Below are 19,106 nucleotides of genomic sequence, written 5' to 3' on the forward strand. Positions count from 1 at the left end.
AGTATGAGTTTTCCTGGTTGCAGGGCTCTAATTCTGATTCAGCAGGGGTGTGCCAGACCTATGCAGAGAGACCACTGTTTCTATATACAGAGCAAGGGTCCTTCTCCACTGGAGGCTAGCATGGGGCTGACTTTAATATTCCAGATTGCTGCAGAGAAGGACCACTACAACCTCTGTAGAAGCAGTGGTCTCTGTGCAAAGGTCTGATACTCACCCTGTGAGTCAGAGCTACAGCCTCCAATTAGCAGCGAGTATGAACTTTGCTGACTGCAGAGCTCTGGCTCTGACTCTGACCACTGTTTCCACACACAGAACAAGTGTCTGTCAGTAAGCTGGCATGGGACTGACTTTATTACTCCAGAATGCTGCAGAGAAAAAACACTGCAACCTGTGTGGAAGCAGCGGCCTCTGTGCAAAGGTCTGACATGCCCCCCAAACATCATAATTAAAGACACCAATTAGCAGCCAGTATGAGTTTTCCTGGTTGCAGAGCTCTAATTCTGATTTAGAATGGTTATGCCAGACCTCTGCAGAGAGGCTGCTGCTTCCACACACAGCACAAGCATCCTTCTCTGAAAGAGACTGGCAGGGGATAGGCTTTTCTATTCAGTCTGTGGCTGCTTTCTAAAGAAAACAAACAGTACGGTAACTGGAAGGTGTCATTTTTTGTTTTGATGCCCCTGGATTGTATTTGGCTGATTTAAATAGAAACAATAGTTGGAGTTTACCGTCATAGGTAAATGTTAATGTAGTAATTACTCATGTCAGATATGATTGAATGAAACAATATTCGCTCCATCTCCGCCACCCCCCTCTGCCAATCCCTCCACTGGCTTCCGATTGCGCAACGGATCAAATTCAAAATCCTAACACTGACGTACAAAGCTGTCCACCATACTGCCCCGAACTACATCACTGACCTAATATCCAAGTACCACCCAGCACGCACACTCCGCTCCTCACAGGACCTCCTTCTCTCTAGTTCCCTGGTCTCCTCCTCCCATGCCCGCCTCCAGGACTTCTCCAGGGTGTCACCCATCCTCTGGAACTCCCTGCCCCAACCCATCAGATTATCACCTACTCTCCTCTCCTTTAGGCGCACCCTGAAAACCCATCTCTTCAGGGAAGCCTACCCCACCCCCTGCTAACTTGCCAACCTCCTCCACTCTTCCTACCACTCCATCCCCCACAGCTATCTCCTCCTGTGCCACCATCCCCTCCCTCCTAGATTGTAAGCTCCAAAGAGCAGGGCCCTCGATTCCCTCATGTTTTGCATTGTATTGGTACTGTTCTGTCACATGTTCTGTCCCCCTTTGTAATGTACAGCGCTGAGCGAACTATTGGCGCTTTATAAATACTGTTTAATAATAATATTTTGGGAAATTACATAACCACAAAGTCATAAATATAAAAAAAAAATACACAGCACCCTTAGTTACACAATAGCTCTCCAAGAACAGTTCCTTTGCCAGATTAAAGATAATTTCTTCTGTGCCTTTCAGAAAATAAAACTGAGATTTGGAGCAGCTGGCAGCTAAATATTTAATGTACATTCGCCAAAGTGGAGCCCGCGTGTCACAGTAATCACTGTAAACGAGCGTAAAACCAGTAAAGTGCCTCGCCAGCTGTAAGCGGAGCAGCACGTCCGACCGGCGTGCTCTTCACAGTTTGCAGATATGGTTGTAATTAGTGATCTTTAGGAGCGTGTGTGTAATAATTAGTACACTAATTGCTAACATTTGTTCTGTAACATTTTATCACCAGAAAATATCTGCTTCCCATCTCTCTCCAAGTTTAAAAGGCTTAAAGTGATCCTGTCAGGAAACTCAAGTGGTTGTAAATCCTTGCATATACCCAGCGAAGTGACTGGACTTAGGTGATAGACAGAGATGAAAAAAATCCTCCTACATGAGTTGTAGCTGTTTATCTGCAGCCGTCTCTCCTCTACATCCTATTAAAACACGCAGATCAAAGGCTTTTTCTCAGCTCCGGCAGGCAGGGTGAGGGGATCTGATATCACAGACTGCACAGTATAGAGCAGGGAGCTGAGTGTAATCTGAGACTTGAGTGAAGGGATAACCTGGCACAAGTGACTAATACAGATAGCAGATGGAAGAGAGAAGAGACAGAACACACACTCAGTGCTTTGCATTGGATTTAAGTAAGCACACACTATAGAGCAGGGGGTGTCAAACTGGCGGCCCTCCAGCTGTTGTGAAACCACAAGTCTCATTATGACTGTCTTTGGAAGTCATGCTTGTAACTGTCAATCTTGCAATGCTTCATGGGACTTGTAGTTTGGCAACAGCTGGAGGGCCGCCAGTTTGACACCCATGCTATAGAGGGATATGCTCTCATCGTTTTTCATTTCATAAGTTTACAACCACTTAAACAAGGGGTCTGCAATCTTTCCAAACAAAGGACCAGTTTACTGTCCTACGGACTTTTGGAGGCCAGACTTTGCTCAATGGGAGTAGAAAATGTCCCACTGTCAGGGGATGTAACCAATGCTCCATCATTAACATGTGGAACCAATGTAGCGCTACTCACTTAAATTAAAATAAACATGTGAACCAAAATACCTAATGAATAAATAAGAAATATATATCCACCAGGAGAAGAACAGAACCCTGAAGGAGAAGCTTACAATCTAACGTCAACTGTGAGACCACAACCAATAGTGAAGTCCAAGTAAAAAGTCAGGTTTTCGAAAAAAGTTTAACAGGCCATCGAGTTTCATGCATAATAATGGCCCACTTTCATAGATGAAGATTGCTCCAGCAGCTGGATAAAGCTACTAAATCAGCAGTTGGAGTGAACACACTGTCAGCTAAAACTCTTCTCAAGAACATTATAGTCCCAAAAATTCCTGTCTCCTGAATGTTTAAAGCTCTGATTAAGAGCCTTTCCTATAACCCCTGAAACGCGTAGGATGGGTAATAGACATTTTATCAATAAACTGACTTCATTACTTGACTTTATCTGTCTGGTGTTCACTTTGTTCAATATTTTGCCTAAACCAGTATCTACCAACCTTTGGTCTGAATGCAGTGTCACCAAAGTCATCACAAGTGAAAAGCGAAACCCAAAGGCAGCCTCTCAACTTTTTTACCCAAAAGGAGCATTGATCCAATGCTTTAAAAAAAAATTGGCCTTGTTTACATCAGGCTGGAAACGGAAGTGACGTCATGACGTTGCTCCAGTCCTCCTAGGCCAGGAGTAGGCAACCTGAGAGCCGCAGGACTACAAGGTCTATCATGCCTCTGCAAATCATAGCTGTAACTGTCAGTTTTGTAATCTTTGCAATGCCTCATGGGAAATGTAGTTCCACAACAGCTAGAGAGCCGCAGGTTGCCTACCCCTGTCCTAGGCCATAGAGATGAGCAAAGGCCATCTTTCCTCTGCTCATCTCTGTGGCCAGCCGCCGCCAGATCGGTTCCTGAGTTTCTGGGAGCCAGGGAGGCCTGAGAACCACTGGAAAGAGGCGGGGGGGGGGGGTGACGCTTCTCGCAGCTTCTAAAAGTGATCCAGTGGCGGGTAATCAGTCACTCAGATCACTTTTAGCAGAAAGTGGCACCTGAGTGAAATTTTAATACCAGGGTTATGGCACCTAGCTTTAGCCATAACCCCGATATTAACTAATGACTGTGATGGGCGCATTGCCTGAGCCCTGCCCTTCTCACCAACTCGTGACAAAGGACCCGCCAATCCCACACCGCGCTCTCACTTACATAACAATACCACTCTCAGCTGCACCCTGCACAAAGATTTTCCAGTACGCGGGACCACAATCTAGGTGCCAGCAGCCTGAGAACGATCGTCACTAGTTTAATTAAGCAATGAACTGTTTAACCCCTTTGCTCCGATGCATTCCGGCCCATTAAGAGTTTAAGCTGGGAGGCGGGGCGGGTTTTAGGGTCATGTGAGTGCCGAGATTCGCAAGGGGAGATCGGGACCTTTCCGTGAGTCATGGACATATGTGCTGGGAGCTAATTGGTTTACGTTAAAGTTATAGTGTTTAAAAATGGTGCTATAGATACTGGATTTTATTTTCACTAGTAATGGCGGCGATCAGCGACTTAAAGCTGGACTGCAGCAGACATTCTGACACTGGGGGGAACTGACTGACTGCCACTGACATCCCCAGTGACACCAATACAGTGATCAGTGCTAATAAAAAGCGCTGACACTATACTAATGGCACTAAGCAGGAAGGGGTTAACATCTGAGGCGACCAAAGGGTTAACTGTGTGCCGTGTGCTGTTTTACTACGAGTGCTGTGTGTGTGATTCCCTGTATGCACAGAGCCATACAGAGCAGTGTGCAGGAGCTGATAGGGGAGAGATCTCCCCCGTCAGAGATACTCAGCGATCACCGGGTGACGGCAAGTAATCATTGGCCAGGACCCAGTGATTGACAGCCACAATTGGCGGCGCGGGTAGGGTGCTTGTAGCTCGCAGCTCACGCATGCCCCCTACCTGGAAATGTGAAATCGCGTGTATATATATGTGATTTTGCTCACCCCTGCCGCCCTGTAGCAGTATTTTCAATGAATATATGCAATGTCCTTGGTTTTATCAGTGTCCAATTAATCAAGCAAAATTTTTTTATACTAATATTAATATCTTCCACTATGTATAGGCTGCATTCTGGAAACTGGTAGATTATTGTTCAGCATTATATTTCATGTCCAGGCATACCAAACACAGAGTATATCGGATGGGTCTGTCATTCAGGACGTAGGAGACTGCTTTCTCCCTTTTCGTATGTGCTTGCTTAGTATTGTATGACCTTGATTTATTCGGTATGATATTCCCCATTCAAATATATAGTTGATATTGATGTGTTTTGGTCCTGTTGGATTTTATGAATAGTGTGTAGATTTGGTTAAGTTGTGAATTGGGCAGAGGTCTCGGTGAGGTCGCCCATTGCCTGGCTGCTTTCAGTGTAAACATTTTATAGCATGCTATGTGTTCCTAGTGCTTTAATTGCCTGAAGGATTTTTCATAGTTTTACGAAGGGTCACTTACAATCTTCTCCGGAAAGTGATAAGCTGTAGGAGTTTTTTATGGTCAGTAGAAATTAACAGGCATCCTGCCAGGGCCCAATTAGCTGTTTACAGCTCTGACCAAGGCCTGTGTGCTAGTGTCTGCTGTCCCTAAGTTGAGATAACAGACTCTTTTGAAGTGTGTTAAAAGTTAAGGCTATGAATTCCATAAATTTCAGGAGGGAGGGGGTAAGATCACTGGGCTCATGAAAAAAAAAGGGCTGAGACCTGAACAAGATGGCTGTTGCCTACAGCTTCCATGTCTAATGCACACAACCATTACAATTAAATATTTTCCCAGGTACTGTAGGTGGTCAGCAAGTGTTTAATGTTAGCGCTCTATAAATCAGTAATGACAATAATCCGCTATGTATGAGTGAGGAACATTCACCTTTGTTTCTTTGAGCTGCTGTTCCAGTTTCTGAAGTTCCTCCTTGTTCTTCTGTAACGTTTGCTGTAAAGATTTGATCTCGGACTGCTTATTGTCCAGCTCGGACTGCACATTTTTCAGGTCCTTCTCCAGCTTCTCTTTCTTACGAGCTTCCCGAGATGCCTCATTCTGACGCACCTGAATTTCCTGCTGATACTGGAATTTGGAAGTGAAGAAAAAGTCATCATTGGTTCTGGTTCTGCAATGCTCATGGCTTACCTATGCCAATTACGTCTCCTATGTAGAAGAACATGACTATGCAGGGGTGTGGTCTCACCTGAGACATGGTCTGCTCCGCCTCCTCTTTAAGTTTCTCTGCATCCTGCTGCTGATTGATAGCTTGCATTAGATTCTCACGCAGCTTTACTACTTCAGATAGCAGCTGGTCTCTCTCTTTGGTCAGCTCCTCCTTGACACTCAGCAATTCATTTAAACTATAAAGTGATATAAAGAGTATATAAAATGAGTATATAAAATGAATGCAGAATACCAGTGTTCCTGTGGAGTGTTCATATTAAAGCCTATGAGTTTTCATATTCTGCTTACACATGGTGAGAAGGTTTTTAGATATTTTGATATTTTCACATACAGTTGTGTTCAAAATAATAGCAGTCAGACATCACTAACCGGATCAATCACTGTTTTTGGTAGAAATGATATTTCTACACGGCAAATAATTTACTAGCAGTGTAGTACAGTAATAGAAATCCAACAGACCCAACAGTCATGACATGCATGCTGCTGATTCTGTGTAATTGAATCACTAATTGAAAGGAGCATGTTCAAAATAATAGCAGTGTGGAGTTCTATTAGTGAGGTCATTCATTCTTTGAAAAACAGGTGGCAATTATTGCCCTTATTTAAGGAAGGAAGGCAGCAAATGTTGTGCATGCTGGTTACAGTGCATTTCTCTCTGAAATTCTGAGGAAAATGGGTTGTTCAAGACATTGTTCAGAAGAACAGCGTACCTTGATTAAAAAGTTGATTGGAGAGGGGAAAACATATAAAGAAGTGCAGAAAATGATAGGCTGCTCAGCTAAAATGATCGCAAATGTTTTAAAATGGCAACCAAAACCTGAAAGACGTGGAAGAAAGCGAAAAAATACCAATGGAATGGATAGAAGAAAAGCCAAAATGGCGCGGACTCAGCCAACAATCAGCTCCAGGAAGATGAAAGAAGGTGTGACGTTCCCTGTGAGGACTGTTACAATTAGAAGACGCCTATGTGAAGCCAAGCTATCTGCAAGAAGTCCCCGCAAAGTCCCACTGTTGGAAAAAAGACGTGCTGAAGAGGTTACAATTTGCCAAAGAGCACATTGACTGGCCTAAAGAGAAATGGCGCAACATTTTGTGGACTGATGAAAGTAAGATTGTTCTTTTTGGGTCTAGTGGCCGGAGACAGTTTGTCAGACGACCCCCAAACACTGAATTCAAGCCACAGTACACTGTGAAGACAGTGAAGCATGGTGGTGCAAGCATCATGATATGGGGATGTTTCTCATACTACGGTGTTGGGCCTATTTATCGCATACCAGGGATCATGGATCAGTTTGAATACATCAGAATACTTGAAGAGGTCATGCTACCTTATGCTGAAGAGGAAATGCCCTTGAAATGGGTGTTCCAACAAGACAACGACCCCAAACACACCAGTAAACGTGCAACATCTTGGTTCCAGACCAACAAGATTGACGTTATGGAGTGGCCAGCCCGATCCCCGGATCTTAATCCAATAGAAAACTTGTGGGGTGACATCAAAAATGCCGTTTCTGAGGCTAAACCAAGAAATAGAGAAGAACTGTGGAATGTAGTCCAATCATCCTGGGCTGGAATACCTGATCACAGGGGCCAGAAGTTGGGTGACTCCATGCAACACAGATGTACAGCAGTTCTCAGAAACAGTGCGACTACAACCAAATATTCATGAAGTCATTCAAAGGAAAGCAAAATCTTCAAACATTTCTCAGTTTATATAGTGAATGTTTGAGTTTGTAAAGAAGAATACAAACACTGCGATTTTTTTGAACCGTCTAATATTCACTTTTCTTCAATTTTGTTAGATGAACAACACAAATTTGATGTATTTTTCTTCATGTTTTGATTTGGAATAGAATGTGTCGTGTTCCCAATGCATTTGTGTGGATGGAAATAAAAGCTATTAGAAGGATTTTGAGCTTTATTCACTTTTTTCAATACACTGCTAATATTTTGAACACAACTGTATATCTACAATATCTACAGAACTGTTTTACTATTAGGTGATTATTAGCCAAGAAAATAGTTGGTTTGTTTAACCCCTTGATGCCGACGTCACACAAATATGCGACCTCACAGAACTGGGCTTTTTTCCGTTGAGCTGCATAATTGCGTGCCAGGTTTTTTTTTTCTCTCTGCAAGGAGAGAGGGAGATACAATGTATCTCTCTCCTACATTCAGAAAAAGGGGCGGGCTTCAGTGACTGATCCAATCAGAGGGTATCACAGCGATCATGTGACCAGGAATCGGGTCGATCGTTAGAACGGGACTCGGGGATCTCAGTGACACCCCGGTCTTGGTTCTGGGAGCACGCTGTGTAGCGCACTCCCAGAACAAAGACAGGTATGCAAATATGCGGCCCCACGGAAAAAAGCCCTGTTCTGTGAGGCCTCATATTTGTGTGCCGTTGGAGTAAAGGGGTTAAACTGAATGCGTTGTTTTACAAGGTCAGGGTTTACAATGTAGGAGGAGCCAATACGCCGTGACGTCATGCCGCCGGAGCCTCGTGAAGGTCCGGCGGCCATCTTGCTTATGGATGGTTAGTCCGTTTTTTAAACACTGTGTCACTTTATATCGGTTTTATGTGGATTTGCAAATTCTGGAATAAATTCTTTTTACAATTACCTGCTACAATATTGGCACTTTTTATGTCTCCCTATGTGGAGCAATTGATTTATAGAGCCCACCCGATCCACCGCAGTATCCAGAGGAGGGAGTTCCTGTCCCACTGGCTTCTACACCCACCCATCCCTTAAAGGGGACCTCTGACTGACTGGATCAAATATTACCCGGGAGTTTCTGATGCGCCACCACTTTCCAGAGGGAGGATTATCCTTGGCCTGGCTCATATCCAATTCCTAAAGGGGACCTCCACTGATTGATTTAATGCGTATTACCATTACGCATCTGGTGAGTGCGTATTCTTACTCCACTATTTTGAAGCACCAGCACTGAAGTATTGCTGCCATTCACCATATACCTGCACAGATTGTCACTTATGGACTACTACCATTTAGCTGGCATTAATTTAATATAATTTTATTTATCTTATGTGGACTATTTTTCATGATATATTGATTAAATTTTAAGCGCTGCACTTTCTTCTTATTATTATTATTATACAGTATTTATATAGGGCCAAAGGGTATGCTCAGCGCTGTACAGTAGCAAGGGGGACATAACATGAGACAAGACAATAACAATACACTACACGAGGGGTTCGAGGGCCCTGCTCTTTCGAGCTTACAATCTAGGAGGGAGGGGAAGGTGGCACAGGAGGAGATGGCTGTGGGGGATGGAGTGGTGGGAGGAGTGGAGGAGGTTAGTTGTTAGCTGAGGTCGGGTGTTAGGTGAGGTTGGGGTAGGCTTCCCTGAAGAGGAGGGTTTTCAGGGTGCGCCTGAAGGTGAGGAGGGTAGGTGACAGTCTGATGGATTGGGGTAGGGAGTTCCAGAGGATGGGGGAAGTCCTGGAGAAGTCCTGCAATTGGGCGTGGGAGGAGGAGACCAGAGAGCTAGAGAGTAGGAGGTCCTGTGAGGAGCGGAGGGCACGGGTAGGGTAGTATCTGGGTATCAGGTCAGTTATGTAGTTCGGGGCGGCATTGTGAATGGCCTTGTAGGTCAGGGTTAGCAGCTTGAACTTGATGCGTTGGGCAATCGGGAGCCAATGAAGGGATTGGCAGAGAGGGGAGGCAGATGTGGAGCGCTTGGTGAGGTGGATGAGTCTAGCCTCTGAGTTTAGGATTGACTGGAGTGGGGATAGCGTTCGTTTGGGTAGGCCAGTGAGAAGGGAGTTGCAGTAGTCCAGGCGTGAGATGATGAGGGAGTGTACGAGTTGTTTGGTGGTGTCTGGAGTGAGGAATGTGCATATCTTGGAGATGTTGCAGAGGTGGAGCCTGCAAGATCTAGATAGCAGTTGGATGTGGGGTAGGAAGGAGAGGTGGGAGTCCAGGGTGACACCCAGGACTTTGGCATGTGGGGTGGGAGAGATGGTGGCGTTGTTAGTAGTGATGGAGAAGATAGGGGGGGGCACAGGGTAGGGGGAAGACCAGGAGCTCGGTTTTGGATAGGTTAAGTTTGAGGAAATGGAGCGACATCCAGTCTGATATGTCGTTTAGGAGGTGGCCGATGCGGGCAGAGAGTGAGGGGGTGAGGTGGGGGGTGGAGAGATAAATTTGGGTGTCGTCGGCATAGAGGTGATAGTTGAAGCCGCGGGAGTGAATAAGTTTGCCAAGGGGGGAGGTATAGATGGAGAAGAGGAGGGGCCCGAGGACAGAGCCTTGGGGGACCCCGACAGAGAGGGGGAGGGAGGGGGAGGTGGCAGTGTTATTATTTGACTATTATTGAGGTTTTTATTATTGGTTACCTTTTAGTGCTACAGCTGCTATTTAGAGAGCGCTCACTTTTCCTTTTACTATACTACAATCACTTTAATAATCCACGACTTACCTACTTTACATGACCCATAACATGGTCACTCCTAAATCAAGTTCATCCTTATTGCCCTTCATTAGTCTTTTTGTATTTATTTGTTTACTTCTTATTAGTCTCCAGCGTAAAGAACTGGACCGGAACAGTTTTATCTTTTCTACGTTTTACAAAATAAATAAAAACTATGAAACTCAATTAGGGCCTATGAGATTTTCTCAGCTCCAATATTGCAAAAAGAATTTGTAATATTTAAAACTGGCAGCTGCAGAGATACATCGACTAATTACCGGGCATGTACTCCAACCAAGCACAATAAATGATAAAAAGCTGCATAAATGAAAGACTTGTAAAAGGAATTTCAAAGAGCTATAGTTTAAGGTAGAAGCACGCATACACATTAGGACCAATTTTTAGATATGATCCTCCACGGCTTCCCTTCAAACCATACATCAATTTTCTGTTAAAAAAAAAAATCAGTATAATGGATTGAAAGGCTACATCTTCTAAAATGAACTTTATACACACGTAAGATATAATAGAAGTCTATGGCAAAGTTCAGCTAACCAAGGGGAAAGCCGCAGGTGCACTACGCTGCGCATCAGTATGAAGACAGCCTTATAGGGTGCTGAGGACAGTAAGAGGTGATTTACATTTGCTGTTTGGGGGGTGGTAAAACCCTATAGTTGAGACATGTTTTCAACACACACTCCCAACCACTGGCGTAGCGTCGGGAGTTGCGATGGCAGCCCCAACCCATGCTCCAGGGGGCCCGTGCGGCCTCCCTGTCACATTCTGTTTTACACTTGGACTGGAGGGATGCCGGGGGTGGCATATACAGGAACCGATCTCCATTTTCCTCTTGCAACCGCTGAAAGACGGCTTTTCCTCGTCTCCCTCCTGCCAGCTTTCAGCAGCTGCAGGAGGAAAATGTTCATTATGCTATTCAAAATTTAAAAATAAAAATTCTAAACCATTTAATTCTATTGTGGCCCACGACTGGTTACCAAATCAAGTGGCCCTCGCTCTTCAAAAGCTTGAGCACCCCTGTTCCAAAGCACCTATTGTGATCTCTAGCTGCCATCTTTTTCCTCTGCTACCTGCATGAGTCAATTCTGGCAGGTTATGCGGACTCCAAGGGATCCAGGAGGTGAGAGAGAGGAGCTCCAGAACACACTCTGTTATTGAAGGCCTCAGCTGTGCATGTTTTCCTATGAGACTGTGTGGGGGGGTCCATTCACTCCACCCAGATCTAAGAATACACTCAACTCCCTGCTCTATGCTGTGCAGTGTGTGACATCACATTCCTGCTCCCTGCCTTCTGAAACTCAGAAATGCTGTGTAAATGATACTCTTTGAAGGGCTGCAGAGGAGATTTTCTGCAGATAAACAGGTACAACGTAAATAGGAGGATTTGTTTCATCTCTGTGTATCACCTGAAGCTAATCACTTCACTGGGTATATGTAAAGGTTTACAACCACTTTAAAGCTGCATCCAAAATCACAAAGAGAAAAAATCAGCACAAGGGACATAACTTATAGTCAGTATGTACCTTGTGCCAATACCTCTTCTGTAAAGTGAACATCTTCCTTCATCCTCATCCACCTTCAGGAGAGCCCGGCTATGCCCGCCCTTTCCACCCAGCTCCGCCATTCTCAGAAGCCACACTACAACTTCTATGAATGGAACAGGGTCTATGAATGGAGAGAGTGGAGCAATCAACTATCCGATTATCCTCCATTCTTAGATACTGATTCATTCACAGAAGATGTAGTAAGGCTTCTATAAATGGAGGAGTTGGGCACAGGGGCGGACTGACAACTCATGGGGCCCCCGGGCAATAGAGGATCATGGGGCCCCTGTGTCCTTGCCCAAACTCAAAAAAGCCTATGAAAAAGGTACCAGGGGCATCTCATGGGGCCTGTATTAAAGGTAGTTATTAAGAGGTTGTCAAATGAATTATCATGTCACCCAATATTTGGTCTCCATTCAGTAGCCAAAAGAGGCATTCAAAAAAAGGGGATTTGTGAAAAGAAATTCACAGAAAAAGCGGCTACATTATGAACAGAACGTGACACTCAGAAAAATTTCCAAAAATTATGCTTTATTACACATATATAAATATGACATATGGGCATTCGCCCTGGTTTACCATCACCTCAGTATGAGACAATACACACAGACCTAAAACCATATAAAATGACACCAAAACCGGTCTAAATGCATGTGCAACAGAAAAAATGACTGCAGGAGTCTAATGTCCCTGTAGCACAGACACATAGGTGAACACTTCCCAAAAGAGGTGTATCCAAAAATTATACCATAGGCATACCATAATATTGAATATTATAAATAGAACAATACCATTATGGTGAATCCCAATCAGGGAATCCAAAAATTGTACTATGGATATAAATATCACATGTATGCAATGCAGCAAGCACAATATGCGTCAAAAAGAGAACAACAAGCCAAGGCCTGTATGGAGGGAGACATAAATGTCAAATATATGATGCAATACATTCCTGTGCCGGCACAAGTGGTTGGGGCCCATTCATCTGTAATATAAACAGCTGTATCCTAGAGCTCTTGAATGAAAATATGCCCCATTTATTCCCAGGGTGGAAGAAAAGATGCAAAAAACAGCACTCTGCTTGAAATGGTATCTTCACCACTATATGTGGACTACACAGCACCTTTCGTAGGGAAAACAGGACATATCCCAAAAGATCTTCTGCCTGTTGAAATATATGTGGTATATCCTGTATCCTATACAAAGCACCATGATGTCCCCATCCTGTAGTGAGACAAATGATATGTGGGAAGTCACTGACAGAGTTTACACTCAATAAGATATATAGGTCATATAGATCACAGAGGACCATATATCTAATGTCCTGTAACAGTCCACTCACCACCTGTGCTGTGGGTATTAGGAATGAAAGAGATGTCCTTCATGGGTACTGCCATACACGGCCACAGAGGCCAAGGAACCACCGCTGACATCCGCCGATATACCGCGGGTTCCAGCCCCTTCTTGGCGCTTGTGCTGCTCACACTTGCCTCATGGCATGTGAAGATGGCTTCCTCCTTATGGGTCAGCGTGCGTTCCACCTAATGCGCATGACCGGAAGTGACGTATCTGACGTATGACGTCAACGCGTTTCGCCGATGGGCGTATCTCACTCAGCTTCGTCAGGACCAATGAAACAACTGCATTTCAATTTCCTATTTATAGTGGGTAAAGACCCACCCATTTATGCAAAAAAGCTAACCTGCAATTGTTCCTAATGGAAGAAAAAAAGGGGGCTAAATACTTAGCACAACTGCTGGTCTTTGTTGAATATAATTAAAAAGACAGACGGCTGGAGACAACAGAGAGGGGAGAGGCTTAGCAATTTTAACAATGCATATATTGATCAAAAGATCATGAATTAAATATACTGTACCAGTCAATTAACGCTTTTATCACATTTTAACCAGAAGATGGCGATATAAATCAGAGAATCAACAATTCTATTCATTGAATCAGGTTTTTTAGGAGACAATGTAAATTACCAAAAGACACCACAAGATGGCAATATAACCTGAGAGTTCTCACAAGGGTCATTACAACAAAAATACCCCAATTCTCAGGCATCCATCCTATGGTGTGGTTATTATTCAAAAAGAGGAGGTACTAAGGGACAATTAACCAGACAATCAATCCTTTTACATTTTTTAGAGCTATATTAAAGCTCATACCATAAGATCATCCATACTTTTGTTAATATTCCCAATATATATAGGTTTATTTTGGGGTTATTTAATCTAAAGTCCAACCCTTTATAAAGACAAAAAAATGAATGCCGTAAATTGCCCACCGCATGGCAATAAACAGGTACATAGTCCTATAAACCTATTTTTCCAAAAACACTTGGAGGTCACATTCCACATTTAACCCCTTAGGGTACAGTGTATCAAGTTTATATATCCAATGTTTCTCCTTTTTAAGCAGTTCTCTGTCAAAATCACCTCTCCTTTGTGGGAAGTGCAGTGCATAGAAACCTTTTACTTTTGTACCGTCCAGTTTACCTCCATGATATTTGGCGTAATGTTGGGCAAGATTACTGTCAGGGTCATTTGATCTAATATCTCTAAGATGTTCACCTATTCGTACTTTGAGTTGTCTTTTAGTCTTACCAACATACATCTTTTTACAGGGACAGGTTAAGATATATAATACTCTCACTGTGGAGCAGTTTATGAGACTCTGAATCTTATAATGAGTGTTATTTCCTGAGTCATAAAAGGAATCCGTACGATCCACATATTTGCAGATTTGACATTTTCCACATTTAAACATCCCCTTGGTACGTGATTTTAACCATGTTGTTTGTTTTAATGGTTGATAATCTGAATGAATAAGGAGGTCACCAAGATTTGGTGCTCTTCTTGCTACCATCTGGGGGCGCTCACCTACAATCTTACTCAACCTAGGGCATTGAGTTAGAATCTTCCAATGTTTTTCTAATATCAATTTTACATTTTGCCATTGAGCTCCAAATTGGGTTATCATTCTAACAGGTTGATCACTCGGTTTAGCCTTTACATCCTTTTTAGGAGATAATAAGTCCTCGCGGTCAGTTTGATATGCCCGTCTCCGAGCATTTCTAATTTGGGAGTGGGAATATCCCCTTTCTCTAAATCTTCTATAGAGGTCCTGAGCCTCCATTCTAAAGTCATTGATGTTTGAGCAATTTCTCCGACATCTCAAAAACTGTCCCACTGGAATCCCTGAAATCAGTGAACGTGGATGATAGCTTCTTGCCTCTAGTAGGGTGTTGGCAGCAGTAGGTTTTCTATATGTCTTTGTAAGGAGTCTTCCATTCTCAAGTCTAATCTCCAGATCCAGAAAAGAAATACATCTTTCATCAAATATATACGTGAGTCCAATGTTGAAGGAGTTCTGATTTAACTCTCCCAAAAATAGTTTTAATTCCTCAGATGTTCCTCGCCACACAAGGAACACATCATCTATATATCTTAACCAGATCTGGACATTAGCAAGAAATCTTGATGATCTGAAGACAACCTGCTCCTCCCAAAACCCCAAGTGGAGACATGCGTAGGCTGGAGCCCACGGTGCTCCCATACTGGTACCTCTAGTTTGTTGATAAAAGGTATTGTTAAATTGAAAAAAGTTATGTTTTAATGCAAACTCCAATAACTCACTAATAAATTCGTTCTGTCCTCCCAAAGTAGGGTATGTTTTATCAAGAAAATAGGAGACTGATCTCACACCACATTCATGTGGGATAGAGGTGTAAAGTGATTCCACATCTATTCCCACTAGAATGGAGTTATCATTAATGATCATGTTTTCAATCTTAGCCAACACATCTTTAGTGTCCCTTACATAGGAGGGGAGATTAGGAACCATATCTTTAAGGAACAAATCTATATATTTCCCTGTTTTATCTAGGGGACCATTAATGGCTGAAACAATAGGTCTACCTGGAGGATTTTCTTGATTTTTATGTATTTTAGGGATAATGTAAAAAGTAGGGTGATTAAATTCTTCGGTTCTCAGATAGTCATATTCTTTTTTAGTTAACAAACCCACTTCTTTTCCTAGTATTAAGATGGAATTTCGTTTTTTTACCACCATATGAAAAGGATTCGCAGTCACTTTCCTATATGTGGATGAATCACTCAATAAGCGCTTCACCTCCCTGACATAGTTTTGTTCATTCAAAATCACTACATTACCCCCTTTATCACTTCTCTTAATAACAATATCTTTGGTCTCTTTTAGTTCTTTAAGAGCTTTTCTTTCTTTTTTGGTAAGATTATCACCAATTGGCATTTTCCACTCAAGATTTTTAAGGTCATCAGCAACAAAATCTAGAAATGTCGAGATCCTCATATTGGAGCGAATTTTCGGCATTTTTGTCGATCTAATATTCAGATCAACCTTCCTATTTATATTATTGGAATTGTCCAGGTCTATTACACTCTCATCACCATCCTCATTTTCCTCTATGAGAGATATCAACATATCTAGCATCTTGCGGTCCTCAATGGACGGGTCAGAGGCCATATCCTCCAAAATAGTGGGATTACCATGTATCATTCTCAAGAAAACTTTTCTTAGAAATAAGTTAACATCTTTAAATACCTCGAACTCGTCCATGGGGGTCACTGGTGAGAAGGACATACCTTTGTTCAATAAAGAAATATGTTCCCTTCTGAGTGGAAAATTAGCCAAATTGATTACCTTATTGTCATGGATATTCTCTTCTACTACCTCCTTTGACTTCTTGTTCTGCCCTTGTCCTCCTGATGTTTGTTTTTTAAGGATTCCTCTACTTTCTTTTTGGATCCTCTTCCCATCTGTGATTGATGGATATGAGGAGGTTCTCCATTTTGTTGGTCTAAAAAAGAGACAGATTTTCCAAGATTTTCAGAATCACTTTCACTGGACATGGTTTCTCCCATTGATCTAGAATGTGAACGAAATACTCTTCGTTTAGATCGACTTCTACTTCTTTTTGTAGTGAGATCAAATATCTCACCTGTTTCCCAATCTTTTAGATCACGTCTAAATTTAGTTTGTTTAGTAGTTCTAAGATTTTTTTGTACTTTTTCAACTTCCTTTTTCAGTTGTTCATTATATTTTTCAAAGTTCTCCTGATTTTTGAAGGGATCTAAATCTAATGCACTTTTACTAATAGCCTGATCCAATTCTTCAAGTTGTAATTTTTCCTCCTCGACAATGAGTTTCATACCATTAATCCCATGTTCTATACACAGCACTTTCCATTTCTCCAAAAACCTTTCATTATGTAAATGTTCAGCTGGAACTACCTTACTTCTCAAACCACGTGGGATAATACTCTGTCTAATATAAGCTTCCAAGAAGCATACATCCCATTTCCGATTAAGACGTTTAATAACAAGCTTTTTATGTTCCCTGAACTTAATCTTAATATCCTCATCTTCAGTGGATAGATTTGGGCCTTCTGCTACAAAGGCTTGATGCATTTCCAACTCTACCTCCTCTCCCGGTATAAATGCCATGTGCTTGCTGCATTGCATACATGTGATATTTATATCCATAGTACAATTTTTGGATTCCCTGATTGGGATTCACCATAATGGTATTGTTCTATTTATAATATTCAATATTATGGTATGCCTATGGTATAATTTTTGGATACACCTCTTTTGGGAAGTGTTCACCTATGTGTCTGTGCTACAGGGACATTAGACTCCTGCAGTCATTTTTTCTGTTGCACATGCATTTAGACCGGTTTTGGTGTCATTTTATATGGTTTTAGGTCTGTGTGTATTGTCTCATACTGAGGTGATGGTAAACCAGGGCGAATGCCCATATGTCATATTTATATATGTGTAATAAAGCATAATTTTTGGAAATTTTTCTGAGTGTCACGTTCTGTTCATAATGTAGCCGCTTTTTCTGTGAATTTCTTTTCACAAATCCCCTTTTTTTGAATGCATCTCATGGGGCCCCCTACTGACCCCGGGCCCTCGGGCAGTGCCCGAGTTTCCAAATGGTCAGTCCACCCCTGGTTGGGCAAAATGGGTGGGCATAGCCATGACGGCAGGGGTAGGGCAGAACAGAGGAAGATTTTCACAAACACAAAAAGAATCAGCACAAAGGACACATCCTACTGACTGTCCTTTGTGCTGATTTTTCTGTTTGTGATTTTGGCTACATTTTAAATTTTGCCCCAGGGCAGAAATCAGATGCCTTCTACCACTTTTAGGCCAGAAAAAAAAAATTTCTATGCCCATCTAGGATTTCATTTTGTGTTTCTTTTTTATTGTTTTTTTACATTGGTCTGGGTTTTCTGGCCAACCCCTGCCAGCTGTCCAATCAGATTCACATTTGGGAATTATCTCCAATGTAGTGCTTCCATGGAGGAAGTCTACTCACAAAATCCTCATTTTAGAGTTGTTTTGCCCACTTTTAGCAAAATAAAAGTTTATTTAAGAGTTATTCTGTCAGGGGTTATTCATCATTTTTCTGCCACAGGTACTCATTCAGCCTCCTGGCTATATGTTGCAGCACCGCACGGACCCTCAGGATTAGGGTCTCTGAGTGTTACTCCACAGACAGTTCAATCAAACTCCATGCACACATGCACACTGCTACTTCAGTCGCACTGGCTCAACCTGTTTAGTGGGTGAAGCACTGACCCATAGTCACGCCCAAGTCTCACACACAGCTACACAGTCACTGGATGCAGGGTTCCACCAAAATGTGGACCTAGGGTTGGAGGCTTCATCCTACTCAAATCTCTACAAAGCCTTCGGGCTCCAAGACCCCAGTCCATGATTTTCCATGTGTGGAGAAAGTTTTTCTTTCTAAAAGACAAATATCCTGGAACCTTTGCCCTGTATGGGTGAGAACCTTAGGTGACACCAGTACCTTTCTTGATCCTGCGATCCAGGTCTCACCCCTGGTGAGCGAATCCTCACATATCAAACTGTATTTTTACAATGTAACATAGCACTAGCCCAGGGGTGGGCAAACCTTTTGACTTGAGGGCCGCAATGGGTTCATATATTGGACCCGGGGGCCGGACCAAGAGTAGATGAATGATGTGTATGTGTCATCCATAGTAAGTATAGTAATATTCCCCCATAGTAAGCATAGTAATTAATCCCCCATATAGTAATTCATCCCCCATAGTAATTCATCCCCCATAGTAATTCATCCCCCCTATAGTAATTCATCCCCCATAGTAATTCATCCCCCATATAGTAATTCATCCCCCATAGTAATTCATCCCCCATATAGTAATTCATCCCCCATATAGTAATTCATCCCCCCTATAGTAATTCATCCCCCCTATAGTAATTCATCCCCCATATAGTAATTCATCCCCCATAGTAATTCATCCCCCATATAGTAATTCATCCCCCATAGTAATTCATCC

The 19,106-nt window shown here is 42.6% G+C and overlaps 1 protein-coding gene across 1 annotated transcript in view; it reads right to left on the minus strand.

The window, feature by feature from the left end:
- The window catches only part of CFAP58 (cilia and flagella associated protein 58), a 123,424-nt gene that overhangs the window by 88,907 nt on the left and 15,411 nt on the right, over positions 1-19,106 (minus strand). The window contains exons 4-5 of the mRNA XM_089680826.1: positions 5,755-5,911; positions 5,439-5,633 (exon numbers count right to left, since the gene is read on the minus strand). Of these exons, the coding sequence (XP_089536952.1) occupies positions 5,439-5,633; positions 5,755-5,911 (352 nt within the window). The remainder of the gene's footprint in view (positions 1-5,438; positions 5,634-5,754; positions 5,912-19,106) is intronic.

The sequence above is a fragment of the Staurois parvus genome, unplaced genomic scaffold (genome assembly GCF_062004578.1).
Source record: "Staurois parvus isolate SC_StPar_1 unplaced genomic scaffold, SC_StPar_1.0 ptg000250l, whole genome shotgun sequence".
NCBI classification, from domain to species: domain Eukaryota; kingdom Metazoa; phylum Chordata; class Amphibia; order Anura; family Ranidae; genus Staurois; species Staurois parvus.